Source organism: Thunnus albacares, chromosome 16 (assembly GCF_914725855.1).
Source record: "Thunnus albacares chromosome 16, fThuAlb1.1, whole genome shotgun sequence".
In the NCBI taxonomy this organism is placed as follows: domain Eukaryota; kingdom Metazoa; phylum Chordata; class Actinopteri; order Scombriformes; family Scombridae; genus Thunnus; species Thunnus albacares.
Window position 1 is genome coordinate 22,661,984 of NC_058121.1, and position 25,364 is coordinate 22,687,347.

The 25,364-nt window shown below is 42.9% G+C and overlaps 1 protein-coding gene across 4 annotated transcripts in view; it reads left to right on the plus strand.

The window, feature by feature from the left end:
- disp1 (dispatched homolog 1 (Drosophila)) overlaps positions 1-25,364 on the plus strand; it is a 92,593-nt gene extending 67,229 nt beyond the window's left edge. For all 4 annotated transcript variants that reach the window (XM_044376782.1, XM_044376781.1, XM_044376783.1 and 1 more), the window contains 8 exons: positions 16,500-16,529; positions 17,117-17,240; positions 17,839-17,966; positions 20,029-20,123; positions 20,467-20,564; positions 20,699-22,288; positions 22,521-22,784; positions 22,922-25,364. In XM_044376782.1, the coding sequence (XP_044232717.1) occupies positions 16,500-16,529; positions 17,117-17,240; positions 17,839-17,966; positions 20,029-20,123; positions 20,467-20,564; positions 20,699-22,288; positions 22,521-22,784; positions 22,922-24,775 (4,183 nt within the window). In that variant the 3' untranslated portion in view covers positions 24,776-25,364. The remainder of the gene's footprint in view (positions 1-16,499; positions 16,530-17,116; positions 17,241-17,838; positions 17,967-20,028; positions 20,124-20,466; positions 20,565-20,698; positions 22,289-22,520; positions 22,785-22,921) is intronic.

Consider the following 25,364-nt stretch of genomic DNA (forward strand, 5'->3'; position numbering starts at 1 on the left):
TATTGACCGCAAGCATATCCTTTAGTTTAGGCAACAGAGGGTCTCTCATAGTCCTCCGGTCCCCCCCCTATAAGCCTCCTCTTTGTGCCCCCATGCTTAATAACATGTCACATCCATGTTTAGGGATCACGTTAGGCCTGGAATGCAGTCAGAGGCGGGTTACGGCTGTTAGGGTCCGTGATTCATGGGTAATATTTCGGGAGGCTTATTTTACCAGCAGTTTTCCCAAATAGAGGCTTGTCACACAACGTCACCACCGACGGGATACAAAGGGTCACACCAGCATGTCGGAAGAACAACAAATGAATGTTTGCAGCTGACATTGACTAACGTAACACAGTGATGACCCTTTAGCGCTTTGAGGCAAATTTGTGATTTTGGCGTATAAATTAGTAACATGACTCGACTTAATGATTTCACTTAAAGCTATTTGAGGAAGGCTTTTGTATAAATAGGCTTTCCTAGTAAAAATAAAAAAAAGAAGGGATGGGTTTTGTGCTTAAAGGCTTAAAGGTAACAATACAAGTTTCCAAAACTGGTCCTAATATGAGACCTGAGTTTCTGCTCAGACACTATTACAATATTGTTTCCATACCTATCTTTGAGGACCATATGTTTTCCTACCAAATCTTCACCATATGTTTTCCTACCAAAATTCACTGTCTCACTCTAAAAACACCATTCAGTTTGAATGGAAAGTCATCTACGGCAGATGTGGTGCAAAAAAAGAGCACACAGAAAACTGTTTATCACCAGAGATATTGCCACAAACAAGGAAACAAATTACTGTAGTACGGCCAGTTTGATAGTCTATAACTACAGTGAGCCATTAGGTCGTGAAAAGAGCGAAGCTAACGCTCTAAACTTTGTTTTTATTCACACCATAAAAATGTTGGCGTATCCCTTGTATCAGTTGGAAACCACATGTTGTGAAAGGACTGAAATGTCCCCTCAAGCCCAATCATTTTTTTTTGTCCACTTTAGCATGTGTGGTGTCTCTACAGTGCAACGATTAGTGGATCTGTTCCCCCTTAACCCTTTATAGTCCTCAAATGAATGGATCTCTCACTTTGACCTGCAAACATGTTAAGCCTGTGTGTACCGTACGTGGAGATCTGAAGCAGATCCATGACATACGGTAGCTCAGGGTTTGACCTATAGTTGACATCGTGGGCAGACGCTGGTGTTTAAGCGTCAGTTCAAATAGAAATGTTGGCGCTGTTTGTAGAGTTTAGTGAAATTTCTTAAAAATTATTTATGGCTTGTGTTCGGTTAGACCCTCCTGGCTGTTGGGATTAAAACAGCCAAAACAAAGTTTATCCTCCAGATGAGAGAGGACTGCTGCAAGTTTTTCCTCAAATTAAGTGAAAACCTGCATGCGAGCTCACATATATATACACACACACACACACACACACACACACACACACACACACACACGTGGCGACCATGCCTCCTCCAGTCCCGGCAGAATGTTAGCATTGAACTCATTTGTTGGCAAACTCCTCTCTCTTCCCTCAAGTGATCCATATTTAGTGAGTTGGTTATTTCCCTTTTACTCCAAAAACCACAGACCTTCCACCGCTTTTGAAACTGGAACCATTTAATGCCTTGCATAATCATTTGCATAATCCTATATTTACCATCTCCACAGAGAAGGGGGGGAGGCATGGGGGGGGGGGGGGGGGGGGTGAAAACCTTGCAGATGTAATTATTTACTCATGTCAGCTCCTTTTTTTATGGTAGCAGCTCGACGAGGGGAATCTGATTTGCATGAGACTTTATTTCTTCTTACCTCTCAACATGGAATTTTCCTTACTCGAATTAAGTTTGATCCCCCCCCCCCTCCTCCCTCCTCCTCTCATAACTTTCATTTTGAAAGGGGGACGTTGTGGGTGGCGTTGAAAGATGAGGTTTGCGTAGCCGCAGCGGGTACATGCACCAGGCCTGGTGCGCACACATTAAACTCTGGGTGGGCAGAAAGAGGCACAACAGGATTGTGTTGCACAGGCATTTAGATGCATTCGACAGCATCTGTGGTTTTTCCTCCTCCCCGCTCTCCATTACTTTCATTTTTTTTTTCTTCTCTCACTCTATTAACACTCTCTTTCTTTCTTCATTTCCCTCCCTCCCTCCCTCTCTCCCTCCCTCCCTCTCTCTCTCTCTCTCTCTCTCGCTGTCCCCTCCCTCCTCCGTCTCTAGTTCCACATCAGAATGGAGAGCAGATGTGGCGTGGGACGTACGCGTCTCTAATGTTGAACCACTCTCTTATTTACCAAACAGGTCCCTCTTGTTCAGCGATGACAGGTTTGAATTACAGGGGCTGGGTTCACTCCAAGACTGGATGACTGGATCCTCAACTCCCCCCCCCCCTCCCCCCCGCCCCCTTTTCCTGTACAGTGGTGTGTTCAGTGTGTGTGTGTGTGTGTGATGGTGAGATTAGAGGTAGGAAACAATATACCTGTCTCAGTTGTGTAGTTTTGCCCTGAACCAAGATGTTAACAAAAAACCCTTCAGACCTCGTCTACCTTTTCACCCCCGTTGAGGTCTGCTAGAGTTTGGCTGTAGTTAAATAGTTAAACACACACACACACACACACACACACTTGCACACACACTCGCACACACGGATGTAAAGTTATATTCCTAATACCTCCATAATTTGAGGGTACAGAGTCAGACAAGACGGTGTCAGATATCAGTTTGATCTGCCTCGAGGCTGTGATCTGCCAGATTAGCCGAGGGATTACACGTATGATCACAGCACACTTTACGTCTCACACTCTCTCTCTCTCTCTCTCTCTCACACACACACACACACACACACACCCCGATAAGTCGTAACATTAGCTCTTTGGGGAGACCTTTTTTTTTTTATGTGCGTTTCACAACAGGGGGGATTTTTTATGCCCCCTGTTCTCAGCTTCACAAAACATTAATCCATTTACCAAGATTAGTCCATACTTTTGTTTCCTAATACTTCTATTTCGAGCATGATCAAAAAGCCTTCGGGGTCTTTATCCCTCATATGAAACAAACCAAAACGTCAGAACGGGGGGGGGGGGGGGGGGCAACAAGGTGCAACTCAGCAGTTCTGTAGCACGGCTAAAAAAAAAAAAACCCAGCAGATTCAGCCATCCGTCGTTTATCTGTCTCGGCGAGTCTGTTAAAAACATCAGGAGCACGTCTGCGATCGTGCTGTAAGATTATCTCTCACAGCCGTTTTTATGTGTATTATTTAAGATCGGACGGAAACGGCGTGTCCTTGGGATGTCAGCTGTTTGGCCCGGGTCAGCGCCGTGTGTGCCAGCAGGTTTTTAAAGGCTTCAGGTGAAAGCCTTTAAGCCACAGCACCGGGAGGAAACGGCTGGACCCCGTTTCTCTACTACTGTGGCTGTTGGTTTACCAGTGAATATCTGTAAAATTTGATCGTATGACCTACATCTGGGCAGGTGTGTTAAAAAGCCGGGGGTGGTTGGTGAGATAACAGAAGTTATTGTTAAATTCTGGTACCCAACACCGGCCTATAAACATGAAAATAAGTTTTTTTTTTTTTTTAGTCTATGCTTGGAAGTTTCAACTTTTTTTTGGAAGACAGCCAGTCACAGCCAAATCCCCGAGCATGCAATCCAGAAGTGTTAATCTGGAGTTAAGTATGCACACTTAGACCACGGCTACAGTTTCAAGACTTTACTCCGTGGCTTCAAGTGGACACTTATGGCGGACGCGGTCCAGAATGTGAACCGTGTAAGGAGAGAGAATAAACTAAACGCAGATTATGTGTAGCTTCAGGGCACAACAAGAGTTACAGCTAACCTGCTTCTACCTGCACCGACAACCCCCCCCCACCCCCCCCCCACCCCTCCCCAACCAAAAGAGATCACTGACACCGAACCATCCGGGGGTCACGTCGAGTATTTAACCCTACTCCCCCCCACCCCTCCCTCCCCCTCCCCCTCTCCAGCTCACACTCTGCTCTCCTGGAGCTACACGTTTCTATCCTCTTCACCAATACCTCTCGCAAGAGCTCCTGTTGTTTATGGCAACCGCGAGTTAGGTTTAGATTCATGCCTTGTCAGATAGCAGAGAATTCCTGTCTCTCTCTCACACACTCCTTTCTGAGGAAAGGTCAGCTTTTATTATCTCCAGCAAGTTTGAATTTTGTAGTATTTGTAGGAGGCAGGTGGTTCGGTTGCTATGACACACGGGGAAAACTGTATGAAAACATGACAGCTCCGAAGCACGGAGCAGTTTATCTTGTGTAATTTAGCAACTTTTTATCAGTTGGATGGGTTTCGGCGGACCGTATGTGTTTGCAGCGTTGAGTCTCCTGACCTTCATGAGCAACACAAGGCCTTTGCTGTTATTTCTTTGCAGGTTTTGCCAAAAAAAAAAACCCTTTTGCTTTATGTCTTCTATTCTTTCTTTTTGTCCTTACCCTTTTTTTTTTTCTCCTCCGTCTCTCTTTCGCTCTCTCTCCGTCAAAGACAGCTGCAAGCCTCGACCGGCAAGTGTTTGTCTGAAAATGATCTGTGCGCTCTGTATTTCAGGGTGTCAGCTTGACAAGGCTTTGCGCATTATCAGAATAACAACTGTTTGCAAGGGCTTTGCGGCGGGGCGTTACTGGCTGCTCTCTCAATCGTCTGGTTCAAATAAGGCCTTCTGGTGCTTTTTTTTGATGATCTATGTCGCCTCTCTTCTCTCTTTCCACAACAGACCTGTGAGGATGTGGTTCTGCCTTTTTTTTTTTTTTTTTATATGTACTGGGCTCGCTGAAAAATCTGCATTTTTCTTTTTAAGTTAGTACATTTGAGTCATCAAGTCTTATTTAAGGTTTGGCTAGTGATACAGAGACATTTTCACTTCTTTTAAGTGCAAGTTGAATGATTTTGCAAACGTTTTATACATTTTAAGTGTTTTTTTGGAATAAAGTAAGCAGCAATCTGCCTTATTCTGTTGCGTTTGAAGCTAGAAATTTAAATAAAAGCTTAAAAAATAAGCACTGAATATAGGACTTAATAAATATAAGACAAAATGCATCGACATCGGTCGGTTCCTGACACACTCTTCTCTTAACGGCGAAGCAGTAAAGGGCTCAAGCGCTGCATGTTCTCTAAGACCACAACAAGCCACATGAGACACACTTTGTTTCACCACTAGAAAGAGTCGTCTAAGCGTGTGTGTGTTTGTATCTGTGTGTGTGTGTGCACATGTGAGATCTTTAGGGGCACACAAATTACAGATGCTTCTTATGAACCGATAAACACACAAACATGCAGGCACGGTTAAGGAGGACACTGCGAGTGAAGCTCCCTATCTTTTAAGAAATGCAGTGCACATAAACAAACTCTCACACTATTTTAAAGCCCCTCAAGCGCTGAAAGTTTGCAGCGTGTTGAACGGTGTGTTTTCATCTCGTGCATACCTCTCTACGCAGGACAAACAGAAGCAGCTTTTCTTCCCTCTGGGAGGAAGTGTTCATCACCGGCTTTGACAATTAAAAATACTTTCACTCCCAACATTTTAGGCAGAGTTTATCCTCAAGAACAAATTGCAATGAGTGACGCAGTAGAATGAAAGAAGAGAGAATTGCAATAAAAACATGAGCTAAGGGTAGTTTTTTTTATTCTGTTAAAGTGAAATTAAGATCCTATTAAAGTACAAAAGAAGGATATAAGGGAGTTGGTGGTGTTGGTCTTCTTTTTGTCAAAGAGACACCTCTGCCGGTTGTAAAACGGTGATGATATGTGACCCTGCGGGCCTCTTTTACCTTCACAGTTAATTTGCAAGGAGACAAACTAGCAATCTGGGTCTTTTTTAAAAGCCTTGAAGGCTTCTTTTCTTCTGTTGTTTCTAGCTTTTTATACACAGAAAAATATCCACTTAATAGCCCGAGTTACATGTTGTTAACCTCAACTACAATGAGACGATGGCATCTGAAAAGAGTGTCCGTGTATGTACGTGTATGTTTTGTAGCTCCGGGGGGCATGTGTGTGAAGGCTCAGTGATGGATGGGGGAGATTTACTGACATCCTGCATGCCTGATCCTCTGTACTGCAAGAGAACACATGGAGCTACGAGGTTAGCCCGGGATAAACGTGTGACGCAAGCGCACTACAAAACCAAGATATACATGATATGATTTTGCCGGGTTTGTTTTTTAAGGAACAGAACGATCATGTGTGATTATAAGTGGTTGCTTTCCCTTCATATATTAAAACTCTTATTTGAGATTGATTTCTTCTGAAGAAGGTCAACAAAGACTATCTTTGAGTTTTTGTGCACAAAGGGCCGTTTCCTGTTATTGAGTAATATCAGCTCAACTCACAGTATGAGTTTGGTCTGAGGGACAATGGCAAAAAGAAGCCGTTATGACAGCAAGACACAGCAATCTCATCAATCTCATGGGCTGCTGTAATGTCATCTACAGGTGCTTTCTTTCCTGGCTGGTCTGCCTTGTTAAACTGATTCTTTATGTATTGGGCTATGTGCCTTTTTACTGCATGAGCATATGAATATGCATTTGGAAAAAGTTGTTTGGGTAGTTTGCAAATTTCTAAGTAATTTATGTTAAATACATCAAATAATTAAATAATTAAACATTCAACCTGAGGGAAACGGTTTGTGTCATGATTGTTTTTAATCTCCACCAGTAGTGTACATTTTACAACAAACATTAAAGGTACCCTGTCGAGTTTTTACATTTTTTTTTTTATCATTCAGTTTTTCACACCAAAACTCGTTGTGTGTATCTTTGAGGCCCAATAAACATATTAAATGTGTTTCCTTCCTTTATAAAACATTTGCAAAGCTGCTTTAAAGATATTTTAAAATCCTGCATTGTTTACATTCATGTTTGCTAGCTAGCAGTCGTCAATCAGAGGAATAGTGTGGAACTGACAGCAGGGATGTGTAATGCGGTTGATGCATGCTTGAGCTTGTGGTTAAAAACAAAGCAATGACACACTCATACAAACATTGTTTCATAGTGCTGTTAGTGGTCAAAAAACCCTACAGGATACCGTTAACCTTGAAGGTTTTTGTATGATGAGGAGAGGGGGCCGGCTGTAGCAGCAAACTATTCTTGAGGATGATAACTCTGTGACTGCTACACTTTTTTTTTTAGCCTGTTACAAATATTAGCTGATGAAGGTCATGAGATAGAAGCAGAAAACTGAAGGAGGGAGAGTGGAAATAAAGCAGATGACTCAGTGTGTGACACTTCTGTTTTTTTTTTTGTCTATGAAGCTTTCCTTCTTTAGATTTTAAATGCCGTTCCCCCTTCCTTTTCCCTTTACTTTGTATTCTCAACTGTGTTTTCCTCTTTCACACCTAACTCTCCATTTTCATCTCTCTCTCTGTAACCCCTCAGTCTTACGGTATAGTTCCTGAGTATGAAGCAAAGCCCATAAAGATAGCTATCCCAGATCAAAGGCCCATTCTGTCCCATAAAGCTTGATCAAAGCCTGATGTAAGCACGACGTTGTCATAACTTCTCATAAGCCGGCTGAGCAGCTAGTCTGGCCTCAGCTGGATAATGATGGCTTGCTGCTGCTGGCTGGCTGGCTGGCTGGCTAAGATTATCATCGCACTTTTGGAGGGGGATAAACTACTACATGTGTCCAAGCTGCGGCAAAATGTGTTTTGGTTCGTAGCGCTTTATTATCTCTGATCTGTTTGAGGTTTAACGACTAGTGAAATAAACGGTTTATTTACTGGTTGAACCTTCTTGACAGTGATAGTAATTGTTTACCGTTGATGTAATCTTGAAGCTTTATATACAAAACACACTGTATGTCAAAGTGCCGCTCAGCAGACTAAAATAACCCGACCAGCCCCGCCACATTAAAATCAATTAGCGAGTGCAACAGTCAGTCAGTGAACGACTGGTTTTTAAAGTGGGGTGTGGGAATCACCAGATGTTTGAGTGTCCAGGTAGTTCAATAAAAGATTTATTTTGCTGTACAAAGACTTTTGCCTTTTATCACCTAAGAAATATTGAGTTAGACACTGCTTTTACACTGGAGGATGCCAAAAAGATGAGTCATGCTTTTTTTTTTTTTTTTTCTCGCCTGGATTTTGTAACGCACTTTATTCAGGATTACTGAAGAGAAAAAAAACCATTGATAGGCTCGAGCTCATAGAGATTTTTTTAACAAGAACCAGGACAAAAAACGATGACATTACTCCAGTTTTAGCATCATTACATCGTCTGTGTCGCTGAGGGTTGATTTTTTTAAAAACTCCCTTACTTGTTTATAAGCCTCTCGATGGTTCAGCACCTTCGTACATTTCTGATTGTTTATCCGAGTACGTTCCAAACCGTCCACTTAGGTCATGTTAGTGCAGCCTCGCTAAATGTTTCCAAAAATGAACTATAAAAAGTGCGGTGAGGCAGCTTTCTGTTTTTATCCACTAAAGGTTTGGAACAAACTCCCACCACAAACTTCTGCAGCAACTTCTGTTGATAGTTTTAAGAAACAGCCCGAGACCTATTTTTATGATCTTACTTTTCTTTTCTTTTTTTTTTTAACATCACTGTTTTTAATTTGATACTTCTTTTATACCTGTTTTATGCTTTTTTTTTATTGTTTTATTTTTATTGCTCTTTTCTATTTATAGAATTGCCTCTCATGACTTCTTTTTAATACCTGCGTCTTTGATTTTTTTCTCCTGTAAAGCATTTTGAGCTGCATTTTATATATGAAAAGTGCTTTATAAATAAAGTTTATTATTATTATATTTCACTAGAATGCAGGTATAGTATATGCAACAGGTTTAATATTTGTCATGACATGATTTTAGATAGTAGAACTTCATATTTTGTTTGCAAAGTATCTAAATGACTGATGTTTGTTCCTAATGGAATATATATAGTATATGCATGTACTGTATGTAATGCATCTGTGTAGATTTTCCCACTTCAAGTTGATGTTTGCTTGAAACTAACAGAACCAGGAAACGACTCCTGTTGAGGAAAAACAGCAAGTTTCTTGTGTACCACTTTTTTTTTCTGTGCTTTTATTTCCTCTCCTGCACTTTGTGAACCTTGACTTGGAATTTTCCAGATCCCCCCCCTCCACCCCCAGCACTCTCCCTTCCCAATAGACACACACACACATACACACACATACAGTCTCTCTTTGAGAGAGTGGGGAGGACAGGTTTTGACTCAGCCATCATCATTAAGGCTCCTGGCCTAAGGGCCTCAACTGGAGCCAGGTTTCCCAAAATCATCTTGGTCATAGTACCAACTAATATCGTCTTTGTTCCATTTCCTTTGCAGGAGATACAGTTGATCTTTGTTTAAAATTACAATTGATAAATGAGGCTGGAGGAACTGTTAGCTACACCAGGTGTCTGTATATCACAAAGCTGCTCCAAAACCCCAAAACTCTGTGGAAAAAAAATTATACCGAACATCAAAAGCAGGCCTCGAGAAGAAGAAGAAGACCAAATGGTGGCCCAGAACCAGACTCGCTTATTCGATCATATGTCAGCAGAGGATGGAGGACGGGTTGGAGTTTAGCGTTAGAACAGAGACGTGTTTATCATTATTTTGGCTCCAATACGCTGGATTTCAAATGAAACAATGACGTCAAAGTACTGACATTTAATTTAGATGTAGTTTGTATTGGCAGCACAGTTTTACATTCTCTACATAGTGTTTATCACATGTAGATGTCTTCTGCTATTATGTATTAATATACATACCGTCAGTCAGCAGAAACATCAGTAGGTAAATCGTCTCTTTCGTGAGAAGTGACGCCTTTGCCGAGACATGCATTCTTGCTTTTTAATGCAGGGTGAAACTCTTAGTTTACACAAACCTTTTTTTTTTTTTTTTTTTTGTAAAACGATAGCTAAGTGACTCATCTTGTTTTAATAAGGTGTCTCGGCTTGAAAGAGGGGAATTCACTGCGGATGAGACACTTCCAAGTCGCTCTATTGTTGTTGCGGTGCAGGTCTTTGCGTCTGTCACGCTCGTTTTTTTTAGAAAGCAGCGCTCTATGGAGGGAACGCTGAAGGATCTTTAGGGTCTTCTAGAAAAGGCCGCTGCTCTCTCAGACCACACAAACCCACTTTAAAGTTGTCTCGCTTATAGTCGTGCTCAACCATGCAGTGTAAGGTTGGCAGGTTAAGAAGGTTTTCTGGCATATTCATTCGTCTGGAACGTAGATTACTGCTGGCATTCCCCACCACTTACGGACTGTCTTTTTCTTTTTGATATAAAGTACTAATCATATAAATGGCTATAGCTAGCACAGGATCCAAAATAATCTAGTTATTTGCACATCTATCAGAAGGTTTCTGCACCAGCTGCTCCACACACTTGCCTGTGCACGGTTTGGGTCTTTGAGCTCAAACTCATAAAGATGAGGTGAGGAACAGCCGTAATAAAGACGTCACACTGACTGACAGCTTGTAACTATTGGCTACGGAGCTGAAATCCAGCCTGTATGTCTGGAATTCGTACGTGCCTGTATTTCACCTCCCGAGAATTTCGGGGAATGGCAGGTGCAGCCAAAGAAGGCCACATTCGCCAGTGGATGCAGTCATCCAAAAAAAAAAAAAAAAAACCATAGACACACATTGATTTCCACCGCAGCAGAACAAAGATAATAATAATAATATAATATACACTGTAAAATAATTGGTAAAATAGTTGTAGTTGAATAGCTAAAGGTGTCGTTAAAGGTGATTCATTTGCTTTGATTTCAATATACCACTATAGACATACATATACATTTTGATATGAAAACATATCTAGCCAGTCCTTCCAGGATTTTGCAGTTTTTTTTTTTGTTATTGCATTTGAAAATGATTGATTTTTGCAGTGATTTTTCTGAAAGATTGTGACACAGTTTGCAACGCTTGTGCTCTTTTTGCAGTAAAATTGCAAACAAAGGAAAATAATGTCATTTTTAAAAAAAACTACCACCAATGAAGAGTCATATGAAATCACTTCCTTCAATAAAAAACATACTGAATGTTAAAGAAACTATGTTTCAGTGTTAATTTTGAAATGTATTTTCTGAACATGAGAACTCAAAGTTATATAAAAAAGAAAATACTCTAATTGAGTTCCATTTATGAGCCTTTATTAAATAAACTTTCACCTGAACAAATAACATCAATTAATAACACCATTAAAATGAATCTATTTTATTCAAAAAATCCATAAAAATGTTTCATTTCCTCGTTTTTATGCTTGAGGTCCATCTCTGCTGTCTGAACAACATCAACTTGAATTCTTCTGACTAACTGAATGAAAACCTCATCTGGGAACATTTGTGAATTGTTTTGCTCGGTCTATGACATCATTATTGTCGGCAGGTGAGATCCGTCTTCCACCTGAACGCGCTGCGATGACACAAGTTACCACAACAAAATGCGTCAACTGGTCCAAATCACAAGCGGTCTGTTTGACCGTTTCATGCAGAAAAGTTGCATTTAGCCACAAATATTGCAGAGATTTCTTGAATTTGTATTAATTAATGCAATCGCAAAATCGCAGTTTCCTTGAGGGATTGTATAGTAGCTTGTGGTTTATGACTTCACATTATGGACATGACATGGCTCAAATTAAATAAAACATTTAAAAAAACACATGTGGATACAAGCACAAGTGTAAGAAAACTTCCAGAAAGCAGCAGTTATTACACTTTACTACACTTTCTTGCGGTTGACATGTCCCACGTCTCTGGATCTGTTTCACTCATGTGATAATGAGAAGAGAGTGTCCTCAGCTGACCTCAATTTAAACTTTGTGTTTAAAAAGCACAGGCCTGTTCCAGTGTTTATTGGAGGCCTGTTAGAAACACGATGCCCTGTGAATCACACCGTGTGAGCGCTGAAGCTAACGTACCTCCGAACACGCAGGGTTTCCTGTAACTTATTATCAACACTGATTGCTGCTTTTTTTATGCAACGTCGCCCTTTAGATTTGGTTTTCTCTGAAATATGATGTTTTATATTTCTTTTGCCAGTCAGAGAAAGCATATTTGAGAACATTTTGGAAACATTTCCATACACAGTGTTTGCTTTATAGCACTTCTCCTGACAGTCTTGTTTGGTATTTCTCTTATTTCTATTGAGTTAAAGCTGTGAAGCTATTTTCTGTGCTGGATTTTATGACTTGTTTGCACAAACACTGCTCTGCTAATTCATTTTCAGGCCTTTTTGTTTGACAAAACTCACTTATTTTTTACTACTTAAAAGGTCTTTATTGTCTGTATACAAATATAGGCTACTTAACAGTTCTCATTCAAACATTACAATTATTTATTGAACTGTTTCTACTTCACAAAGCATTGACACTGATGTAGTTTTATTTCCTTCCCCCCCTGTAGGCCCATTTAATGTTTACAGTCTCATTAATGTCATCCTACCGTATACACATAAGCTCACTTTAAGGACTGTTAATACCCCTCTCAGCTTTATGCTTTTATTTATAATAGTCTTTGTATAAATATACTCACTACTTATTAGGCACAGTGCACTAGCCTAAGTCTCATGATGTCATTCAGATGGGAGCGCTGGTAGCCTCGGCCTATTTCATGGCTAGGTCCAGCCTCTAATTGTGTGCAGCGTTCCAGCGAGGCACTAATCAGGGCGAGGCGGACCGAGCAGTCTGACGGCTGACACTAATTGCTCTTGCTCCGACTTGAAGTCCTTGTTCATGAAATATTTACCCGCCCGTCTGTTGACAGTTAGCCCCCACCCCCCCCCCCACCCCCCCCCCACCCCCCGCCTCCGAACCCTCACCTTCAACCCCGCGGCACACATACACACTCATACGCAGGTATGTACAGTCACATTTACTCGCATCACAAACTTTGAATTTTGTGAATTAAAATCAGAGATTCCACAATATTGAACTTGGAAAATGTATAAAACTTTACAGAATTTTTCATATGTATAGTAAAAATCTGAATATAAACCCAATGAGATGGACATTTTCTACATACAAATAATGCATGTAGCTTGGTTTACTATATAAACACAGATACCCGTACGCAGTTTTATTGCATATCACTGCTTCAACTTTTTGATTTTTTTTTTTCTTTTTGTGTTTTTTTTTCTTTGGCAGAATTACAAACTTACAATAAACCCATTTCTAACACTGTCAGAATACAGTTGATACAGTTTGTTTTAAGTTGCTAAAGGGCTCAGTATGCTTCAAACAAAACGCTTGTCAGATAGTTTAACAGCATGCAAAGAACACCTTTCCAAGAATTGGTGGACTTCGTCAACAACTTTTGTAACTTTCCGAAACTGAAAATCATCCGACAGGTGAAAAGCTTTGCAGGATATGAGCTTGAACTCAATGCAACACCATGAATGCCTTAAAGGAGAAACAATTTGTGCATTTGTACAAAATATCGCGTCATGCCACTTGTTTTTCACCCCGCCTTCAAACGTAGCCAATCGGAATCGATATAAACACTTCAGACGAGACGACACCTTAGTTTCAAGCGCTACGTCGACCGCTGTTGTGCGGTTTAGGTCCACGGTTTTGGGTCGTCGCCCCAAAGACATTTCTCTCTCTCAGTTGTCGACTTTCATCTCGGACAGCCCAAAATCACAAAACAGACACACACCCGCTCACCCTCACGCACACACACGCACACACACACACTCAGCACCCAACTGCTTCTCTGTTTCTCTCCTCTGTCAGCACAGTGCTGAGTGAGCGGCTGGCGGTCTGTGTTTACCTTATTAATTAGCCCAGTGATCCAGAAACACTCTCCCTCTGGTAAATAGAATAACACTGAAAGGTTACTCAGGGCCGGGGGGGGAGAGGGAAAGAAAATAAAAGAGGTGGCAGAAGCCAGAGGAAGAAAGGAAAAAGAGAGAGAGTGAGGAGGTAGAAAGTTGGATGGAGACGGAGAGAGAGAGAGTTTTAAGTTTGCTTTACAGCCGTCATGAGTTGAAGTGATCAGAGAGTCAGGGAGGAAACCCAACGGGGGCCGGTTGTCATCCTGCAGAATTTAGAGCCTCTGTTACTAATCGTCGGCCGTCCCACCTCCCCTCCCAGCTGTTTCTTCGCCTCCTTCCTTTATTTTCATGCGCGTAAGGTGTGACGGTGCTTTGTTTCAGAAGCTACAGAAAATGTCACCTGAATTTTCTGTGAACGGTATAAATTATCGCTCCTGATGGATTTTCGATCTATCTCGCTTTTGTCATTTTGAAGTCCGGCGCCAAACGGCCCGGCTCAGGTATGCTGCACGTCGTCTTTCCAATCTGCTGAAACGGATTCGTATTGGAGTGCTTGCGGACCAAAAAATTCAAAACAGACCTTTAGCAGACAAATAGATATGCCTTAAAGCGCTTTTATGAATCCATTCCAACTATTTCCAATAACGCGGCTCCTCTGTTTCGGGGGCCATATCTCTGTCCTGAGGTCTGCAGTTCGAGGCCATACATGGAAAGCCAAGAGAGAGAGAGAGAGACAGAGACACAGTGAAAAGAATTACATTTGCAATACAGAGTTCTCCCTTGGCTTGTAGTTCAAAGAAGGGCAGGGGAAATGTGGTTTTCATTAGGTATTGTTAGTTTAAACCAGGTTAAAGGTCACTTTGTAAGTTGAAAGGAAAGTCCACCTTAGGAAGAACTCAGGTTATTTGCATTACTATGAATAATTTAATGTATGAGAGAATGGGCAAGACTCCCAAAGTTAAAATACCAAAAACTGATTCTGATGTTTTAATTTTTATTGAGGAAATATATTATTTGCATATCAAAAGCAAAAAAAAAAAAAACAATGCCCTGTTTGTTTCCATGCTTTAAAGCTGTGCCACTTGACATCTGGCTGTCATATTAATGTGTCCAGTTAACTCAAAAAAGGGATTTACTGCCTTCCTACAACCCGCCCCCATGGAGTAAAATCCCTCACCAATAGCTCCAGTTCATTTGTGCTTCTCATTACCACTAATTATAACATTCCCGCAGATTTTACTTTGACGTCAAAATAGGCAAAAATACGACGGCTACCTCTCTGGCTCCTGCGGCCAGATTGCTTCAATCACAGCGTAAACGTCCTGCGTGCTAATGACCCGATTGGCTGCAGCAGAAGACGACCTCGGTAGCTCACTTCCTGTTCCTCGGTGTGCCATTCGGGGGGGGGGGGGGTAAATGAAGGCCACATTCTTTGCAGTAGTGATGTGAATAGTCAGCAATGCAATGAAATGTATTTAAAATGCTTTTAGCTTTTAGTTAAGGCTTTTAAAGCGGATCATTTGTCTTTACAAAAGTCTTTTTTGACTTGGTTTGTCTGAAAATTTAATCCAAGGAGGTGCCCATCTGCTCCCTCTATCTTCTGTCAGAAGGGGGGAGTCATCCGGGTTTTTATTAATGAAGACGTCACAGTCCTGAGCCTCCTTTACTCAACCCTCTCCTCTGCCTTATCAACGTTAAAACCCCCAGCTATTAGAAACCACCTTCAATTAGCTTCAGTGTGCGTAATAAGACACTTTTATTAGGCCAAATCTCAATAAATTAACATGTCTTAAGAAGGACACCAAACCCCTTCCAGGTCCAGATTTAACATCGCATCACAAGATGTGATGTTAACTCTTGTCTTCCCTCTGCATTCCTTCCACATATGCTAGTTCCCATCTCCTCCAAACCCCTTTAGTCCATTTCACTTATCTCCTGCAGCCCTGCTGTGATCAGGTGGCCATATCTGATTCTCCCACTTCCTCCTCTTCCCCTCCACCCGGGGCGTTTGCTTCTCCCGGCATACCGGACGCTCCCCAACCGCTCCCAGGAGGAGCTGACGAGAAGTCCAGATAGATCCTGAGCAGCTGAAGTCTTCAAATGCTTCTGTATTTTTTCGTGTGTGTGTGTGTGTGTGTTGGAGTTAAATCCCTCAGTATCAAGACGCCTGATTACAGGATAGGATACGTAAGAAAATAATGTGTGATTGTACAGCCGTAATCCAAGAGGTTTATGTCAGCTTGTAGTGTAATTTCTCAAGTATCTTCATGGGATCAGATTCAAAAATGTTGTTTTACAGTTATTACTGAACATTTGAAGTTTTATTTGGGTTCAAGCCGACTGTCAGCTTTATTCCCTTCAGGTTCGGTTTGAGTCGAATCCTTCAGGATCAGGTTGAGCCAGGCAGGAATTTTCAGTTTCATGTCAATCTGTAGAATAAACGTTTGTTTCTGATGTCCTACGTTGCCTGTGTGTGGCACATTGTATATTGGAAACACTGGTGAAGTTGTCAGACACATCTGAAAGGGATTTGAAAACGGAGCAAAGAGTATTATGCTAAGATCACTGGAAAGTGATTCTGACAGCCATGTCAGTTTTAATGTTTCCAGTGGTCCAGTACCGAAGGTGTGTGCTCCCGCTGGAAAAAGAAAAGACAGCGGATCATGAAGAAAAGATGTCCGCTCTCGCTCCGAAGTCTCGGCAAATCTGTTTTCGATTGGATGTTGCTTTGACTTCAAAATGTAAACATGATTTATCTCCCTCTTTTTGTTTTTCAGCCCTGCACGGCCCTTTCGATTCCCTAAAAGGTAAGACCTGCCAAAAACCGTTTCTCCTTTGTTGATGTTCTGGATTGCAAAGCTCTCCTCCTACTCCTCCTCCTCCTCCTCCTTCTCTACCTCCTCCCTTTATATCTGTCATCCATCCATCACTGCTCCCGTGGAGCCGTCATTCCTCAGTAGTGAGTCATCAGAGTTATCGATGGGAGTTGTGTCTCTCTCTCTCTCTGTACCTGGTCTCTGTTAACCAGCGGTTTGAAATCTCCACATCTCCCAGTTACACTGCACTAAACTGCCGTCTCAAACCCAATCCAAGCTTTTTCATGGCTTTCAGAGAGGTTTGAGGGGCAAAATCATGAGTGCAAAACCTGAGATGCCTACTAACATTGATGCTAATTAAGCAAATGTCATATTCCAAAACAAGCTCAAGTAGACTAGATTGTATATTTTCCATTGTGTCTTGAATGACTCAACATATATTTTTGACTGCATATAGTATACAATATGTATTTTACTTACCTTATGAGAGAGGTTGATACAGTACTGAAGGTCTGAGTAAGCTGTGGTCACAGATCTCGTTGTATTTGTTCACTAATTTAAGTCTCCTTTGTTTGCAGCTATGCCGAGCTGATAGCTGATTGGCCAGTGGTGGTGCTGGGCGTGTGCACAGTGCTCATCGTCGTGTGTGCCCTGGTTGGCATCCTGGTACCTGACCTGCCCGATTTCTCTGATCCACTGTTGGTGAGTAATGCTCAGCTCAATGCTCATAGATTATTATATCAACCCTCCTTCAACACAAAGTATCCAAATAACCAGGCTAATCCCACATCTGAATCACTGAGGATCTGTGGAGTCAACAAGGAGAACTAAATGGCTTTAGCCCAGAAGCTTTTTAAAAACATAAGTGTCCTTGTGCATGATGTTTTATGAGAAGAGTAGCAAACGTCTCACAGGGTCAACTAGTATTAAGGAACAGCATCTGTTCCATTTGGATTTCCTGGAATACAGTGTAGGTGTGGTTCTTTTTATGTGAACGGAGTAATGTTGAAAACCCAGCACACTTTGAAAGCGATCCAGTTGCACATATGTTTGACTGCCTCCCCGCTACGCTTTGATTAGCTCACATTGGGTGGAACAAGCAAACTCGAGCAGCGCAGCGTTTCAATGTAATTTATGACGTTTTCTCCCGTGAGTAAGCATGTTACTTTCAAGTCGAACGGACAGCTACGGCATGACGACTAAAATTGTCCATTTGCGTCATTTTAAATCATAACTTTGTATCCTGAAAGCAGTAAATTTCATAACTTTCACTTTCCGTTGCTTTCTTTCTCTTCAAAAGGGTTTCGAGCCCCGGGGAACAGCCATCGGCCAGCGGCTGGTCACATGGAACAACATGGTGAAGAACACGGGCTACAAAGCCACGCTGGCCAACTACCCCTTCAAATATGCTGACGAGCAGGCCAAAAAGTAACTTCACACACACACACACACACCTGTCTCACACTGTCTGCACATTCTACTTTCTTAACATTGTTTTTTGAAAGCGTTAAAGACGTTTTACCAGGCAGTTGTTGAGTCCTGGAGCCAGTTCTGAATGTGTACTGTGATGTACAGTTGCTTAACAAAAAAACAAATCACGGACAATGAGCTTAAAGTACTGCAGCATCTCAGGAGAAGGTGCGTGGGAAAGCTTCCCGTCATGATCCGGAGAGATTAGATTCTACAGAAGTTTCATTTTAAGTCTCTGAAAGATAATTATAACATTATTTCTCCAATAAAAACAGAAAAACGCAACCTTCAGGAACAATAGTTTACAATTTAGACAGCAGAATTGGGGTTTGTCTGTCTAGTTTTTGAAGTGAGGCCACAAATAACAAATGAGATTTCACAGTAACTTTGCACTTTCATTGATTATTTTGAATTCAAATACTTGATGGAACTACTCATAGTACAAAAAAAGCTTGTTAATTTGTTGTTAAGCTATTTACACATTGACAGGGCTACTAACAAAAACCACAACTTTGGCAGATTTTCTTGTATGGTTGTTAAAATGTAGCCTCTCTCTATGCCAGCACAAATTTAGCTTCTCTCACTGAAGGGTTGAAGGAGGGGGATGGGAGCCAGAGGTGGGTATTGAGGTAGTGATGAGAGGGAGGGAGGGGGAGGGGGTATGGAGGGGAAACAGAGGAGTTGAAGGATACTGCTAACAGACGTGCTGAAAAGTCTGAATCCTCTCCTGAAAGAAAAGGGGAGCCAAGTAGAGATTTGTCCATCCACAAGGTCATCTTCTGTCTCCTGTCAGCGGGAGTCTGTTCTCTAATCAAGAGCAGGCCTTTGCATGTTTGTCTGACTGCTTTCACTCCACATGCCTTTCTGCTCACTTTCAAATGTTATTTTTTTTTTCTACTTGTATCAATAGATGCAGTACTCTTGATGAATGACACTGACATTGCAGTGAGCTGACACCCCTCTTAGTCAGATTTCTAAAAATTGCATCTCCACTCCGCCGATTAGAAAATAGATCCTTTCAGCTGCAGCCCGTATCTTCCCGTCTGCGTTCGTCTCTTGTCTTTCTTTCGCAGCAGCGTCTGTGGCCGTCTTTGTCTTCCTCTCTCTCTTGTCTCGTTCCACGTGTCTGTCTGCAGATGTAATTGTGTGCTTATGCGCGCACGGAGTACGAGAGGCCTCTGCTGCTGTCAGCAAGCTTCCCTGCCTCATCCCCTCCGTCTGTCAACCCCTCAGTCTCTCCCTGACAGCCACCTGATTACGCTGCCTTCCGTCTTCCTACAGAGGATGTGGCGACTAAAAAAAGAAAAACAAACCATACACAGAGAAAGAAGGCCTGTCTGAACCGTAATCGCACACAATACACGCACACACTCCAAAGACTTGTCTGCACGTCGCCCCCCCTCAGCCCCTTGCTCAATCAGAACCACTATTATGATTATTATAATAATGGCACCAGTATCCCACAGCAAGGGAGCCCTTCACTTGATTTTGCAGGCTTGAGCAGCAATTACTGCAGCTTATTTCATCACCGAGCTTCAGATCTGCGTCCTTCATTTTGATTCAAGCTGACTTTGTCGTCTCAAACACAGCAACATGTCTGTTCACCATTTAGTGATTTATGAAATCACGCAACTGACTGCCTTTGTCTTGGTTCTTTCTGGGTTTGGATCCCTTTTTCCTCTTCCAGGGGGTATTTTCTTCTCAAGCTTTTAAAAAAAAAAATATTTTACCAATTATAATGATTTGTCTAAAATTTGTTCCAACATTCTTCTAAAGATTTGCTGCCAACTTTACATTAGTCGCTCATTAAGGGTCCATTAAGTAGCAGTATCCAACTCTCAGGAAACAATTCGGTACAATTATTTATTTTAATTGGCCAGTCAACTAAAGACCATTGATATGGTTTGTTCATTTCTGTTCCCATCATTTTTTTCCTTTTTTTATAACCGTTCTTTTGTGGCTGATGTAATAAAATATAAGACATGTAGACAGTTATTTATTGTTTTCTATTGTTTTGTAGTCACCAAGAGCCCAGATGGCCCGAGGACCACTTTGACAGAGAGAAACGACAAGCAGAGTGGGACTTCAGTAAAGAATTCTTCTGTGATGTGCCAGGTAAGATTTTGAAAACAGATTGGAGAGAACTGAGGAATTACACCAGTTTAACTTTAGACCTGATTATGGATAAAGAGGACACGAAAAGTCCTGCACAACCGAACAAAATGATTCTTGGAATTAAAGTGAAAAGTAACTGAAAAAATATTGGTATTTCACCCATATAAGGACAAGGGTTAGCTGCATATGTTGTGCATTTATATTAGTAAAGGCTTGTTTCAGTTTCCATGAGGTGTGTGTCAGCCAGATGCTTTAATTGTCTTTATTTCTGTCTCATATTTTCCCAACTTTTATTAATGCAGAAAAGATTGTTTTCCCCCTAAGTAAACCTCTTTTCTTGCAGGTGACAGTTACTCTAGACTGGTGTTCACATCAGCTGAGGGGAAGAACTTGTGGAATATTCAGGCCATCAAATCCATGTGCAATCTGGACAACACAAGGGTAAGAATGTGGAACAGTACAAGCTGTAGCCATCATTACTTCAGTCAAGTTTTATAATGGTTTTATATATCTTTCTGTCTATCTTTCTACTCATTCTCTTTATCTGTATATTTATTATTTGTTTCTGTCCTCAGGTGCGTTCCCATCGCGACTACTGGAGCCTCTGCCAGCGCACCAACGACGCCTCCTGTTGCCCCAGCTGGACACTTGGTAACTACATTGCCGTCCTCACCAACAGGTCGTCCTGCCAGAAGATCACGGAGCGTGATGTATCGCACACGCTCAAGATCCTACGCTCGTGTGCCAAGTACTACCACAATGGCACACTGGCACCCGACTGCTGGGATATGGCCCTGAAACGGAAAGACCAGCTGAAGTGTGCCAGCGTGCCCCGGAAGTGCACCAAGTACAACGCTGTCTATCAGATCCTTCACTTCCTGGTGGACAAGGACTTCCTCAGTCCCAAGAGCCTGGACTTCCCTCCACCTGTGCTCAAGTACAGCATGCTCTTCTCCCCCACAGAGAAAGGAGAGTCTATGATGAACATTTATTTAGACAATTTTGAGAACTGGAACTCATCAGACGGCATCACCACAGTCACAGGGATCGAGTTTGGCATTAAACACGACCTCTTTCAGGACTACCTCCTCACGGACACAGTGTACCCTGCCATAGCCATAGTAATTGTCCTGCTGGTCATGTGTGTGTACACACGATCAGTTTTCATCACCCTGATGACAATAATAGCCATCATCAGCTCACTCATTGTGTCGTATTTTCTGTACCGTATGGTCTTCAACTTTGAGTTCTTCCCCTTCATGAACCTCACAGCCCTCATCATCCTGGTAGGCATTGGTGCAGACGACGCCTTCGTACTTTGCGATGTATGGAACTACACCAAGTTTGATAAACCCCATGCTGAGCTGGCAGAGACGGTCGGTGTGACCTTGCAGCATGCCGCCTTGTCTATGTTTGTCACCAGCTTCACCACTGCTGCAGCTTTTTATGCCAACTATGTAAGCAACATCACTGCTATCCGGTGTTTTGGCATCTATGCAGGTACTGCCATTTTGGTCAACTATATTCTCATGGTGACATGGCTCCCAGCTGTGGTGGTGCTACATGAACGCTACCTGCCAAACGTGTTCCCCTGCTCCAAGCCCCCACAACAGCAAAGGGGTTTCTGCACCCGGACGTTCTGGGCAGGCTTGTGCCAGAAGGCTAACAAATGCCTGTTTACTGTCTCCGAGGCATCTAGGATCTTCTTCGAGAAGGTTCTGCCCTGCATCGTCATCAAGCTACGTTACCTCTGGCTATTCTGGTTTCTTGCCATCACAGTCGGTGGGGCGTATGTGGTTTGTGTCAACCCGAAGATGAAGCTCCCGTCTCTGGAGCTGGCAGAGTTTCAGGTGTTCCGTTCCTCGCACCCTTTTGAGCGCTACGACGCAGAGTACAAGAAGCTTTTCATGTTCGAGAGGGTTCATCACGGCGAGGACCTCCACATGCCCATCACCATCATCTGGGGCGTGACCCCTGTGGATAACGGGGACCCCCTTAATCCCAAAAATAAGGGAAAGCTGATGGTGGATAGCAGCTTCAACATTGCCAGTCCAGCGTCTCAGCTGTGGATCCTCAACTTCTGTCAAAAGCTGAGAAACCAGAGCTTTGTCTTTCAGTCAGACGAGCAGGACTTCACCAGCTGCTTCATTGAGACATTCAAGCAGGTCAGTACTGCAGGCAATCAAATATATACATATAATCTGTACATACATACTGTACATGTATGTATTAAATTGATGATGCATTTTATAGTAGAAATGTAGAAAAGGAAGGTCAGAAATTGAATGTGGCTTAAAGGAAACATGATATTTACACCCTTGTCTATTATCTAGAGTTATTGAAAAGCATTTATGTGTCACTGGCTTGAATCAACTTTAACTTACCTGATTTTAACAGTGGATGGAGAACCAGGACTGTGAAGAGGCGTCCGTCTACCCCTGCTGCAGTCAATCCACCTTCCCCTACAAGCAGGATGTGTTTGAATTGTGCATCAAGAGAGCCATCATGGAGCTGGATCGGAGCACTAACTATCATCTGGACAGCAAGACCCCCGGACCTCGATTCGACATCAATGACACCATCAGGGCCATAGTTTTAGAGTTCCAGAGTACCTACCTCTTCACGCTGGCCTATGAGAAGATGCACCAGTTCTACCGTGAGGTAGGGCCAGTAGTATTAAGCACTTTGGCATCTTCCTGTTTGACATTAGTAGTGGCTTTGTGCTTCATATTATAACATATAATCTCTTTGTGAAATAAGGTGTAGCATTACTGATTGTGATTGTATTTCTGTTCTAGGTGGACATGTGGATCACGGAAGAGCTGCGCAATGCCCCAGTAGGCCTCAGCCACGGCTGGTTCGTCAGCAACTTGGAGTTCTACGACCTCCAAGACAGTCTGTCAGACGGTACGCTGGTTGCCATGGCGCTGTCAGTGGCTGTGGCTTTCAGCGTCATGCTCCTAACTACCTGGAATGTGATCATCAGTCTGTACGCCATTCTGTCGATTGCCGGCACCATATTCGTCACCGTCGGCTCCCTGGTGCTTCTGGGCTGGGAGCTGAATGTCTTGGAGTCAGTTACCATTTCTGTTGCGGTGGGGCTGTCGGTGGACTTCGCCGTCCACTACGGAGTGGCGTACCGGCTCGCTCCAGAGCCCGACCGCGAGGGAAAGGTGATTTTCTCCCTCAGCCGCATGGGCTCTGCAATCGCCATGGCAGCACTGACCACCTTTGTTGCCGGGGCCATGATGATGCCCTCGACCGTATTAGCCTACACTCAGCTGGGCACTTTCATGATGCTGATCATGTGCATCAGCTGGGCCTTTGCCACCTTCTTCTTTCAGTGCATGTGCCGCTGCCTGGGACCCCAGGGGACCTGTGGCCAGATCCCGCTGCCCAAAAAGCTGCAGTGTCAGGCCTTCTCTGAGGTCACATCCACAAGCGCCTCACCACAAGGGAAGAGCTCTGGTCTGGGGAAGTACCAGCTGGACAGCAGGGGTGGGGAGGTGGAGCGTTATGAGTTAGAGCCACTGGCATCCAGTCAGAAAAGTGAAGATAAACCTCGAGATGATCATGAGGTTTGTGCTCAGCTTTACAATGGAGTCCATTCTCACCACCACACCGCCCCTTACTCACACATCCATTATAAAAGCAAATCTGAGGCTGGCAGAGGTGGCCCTGAGAATGGGCTCGTAGCCACACTCAGCACACCATCCAGGTGTCAGTACTCTCAAAACACCAACTGCACATGTGGAGACCCTACTCCTCAACTGCCACAGCAGTGGACCCCCCACTCCTGTTCTCAGCCTCCCCAGGACTCACCTTCCTGCCCCCCGACCCCTCAGCTCTTCCCCCTCTCAGGAAACAACCCGAGCAAACAAAATGCAGGCCTGTTGCCTTCAAACCTGGACCCCGTCTACACACACATGGAATGCCGCATGCACTACGTCCACTGCCCCCCCGCCCATTTCCACCACTGCTCCCAGGGAAGAGTAATGGCCCCCAGGCAAGGACCCACCCATAGCTGCCATCTCAGGAAGTACTGTGTCCACACTGCAAGCCTGCAGGCAGGTTCAGCCAGAGAACTGAGATGCACAGCCCCAACTTCAAACCAGGACACAAGCCCAGCTCCTGGTCCAGTCACTGGCTCTGTATCTGCTGGACAAGAAGATAATACTAGCCCAGAAATGAGTCCTTCAAACCCCGACAGTAGCCAAAATATCAGCACCCCAGCCCTGACACAACCTCACACTCAATGCCCCTCCCCCACCTCCTCCTCACTTGGCTCGCCACACACAACCAGTCATGAAAGACAGAAGGCGAGGGACAGTGACCATTGTTGTGGTGATAACCATGTGTCCACCTCAACCACAGAAACAACAACAACGCAAATGGATGCTTGTTGTAAAATCCCTGGCAACCAGGAGAAGCTTGAAAGTATTCCCGTCACACGGGAGGAAAATGTCAAAAAGTGCAAGCGGAACTCCAGAAGAGAGCGGGCATCCTCCGCTTCTCCAAAGAAACTCTACTGTTTTAACAGGACATTGAAAGTGAAGTGCAATTCAGCTTCAGAGTTTAACGTGCCAAAAACTGAAACCAGCGTGCCTCCTATTGCAATAAACACTAATCCCTCTTCTGAAAGCTTATGTTGACAACATATTTTAGTTTAAACAGAAACTCAATCCTGAACAAATTGCAAATGTCCAAAAAAAAAAAGGAATGACAATATAACATCTCTGTGCAATCATACAAGGTTTGGGATGTGTTTGTTGACCAAGTGCCTCAATGTGTCTCATAAAACAGCACGCACCCACTAAATATGTTCTGTTTACATGTTTCTGTTTTGTACTCACCACTTCTTCACGTGCCAGATTAGGTGTTTGATCGTACAGTGAAACACACTATTGTTAAAGCTATCATCATGGGAAACTCACAAAAAACACCCTAAACTGTTGCTAACTAAATGTTAAATGTACTCATACAGCAGCCATTTGCACAGGCAGGAAATCGTACAGTATCTATAATGTGATATTGTGTGTAATTATCAATATATGTCGTCAGATACGATCACATGAACCATAACAAAAATGTGCCACATTTTACAAGCTGTTAAAAATCATTGCCTGACACTTTTTGTATTTGTGGGAGCTCGTGTTAAATTCTCAGTGTGCTTTTCTGTTCAAGTCGCCACACGCCTCAGATAAAAGATGTACTGTATGATTAAAATGTCTTTTATATCAC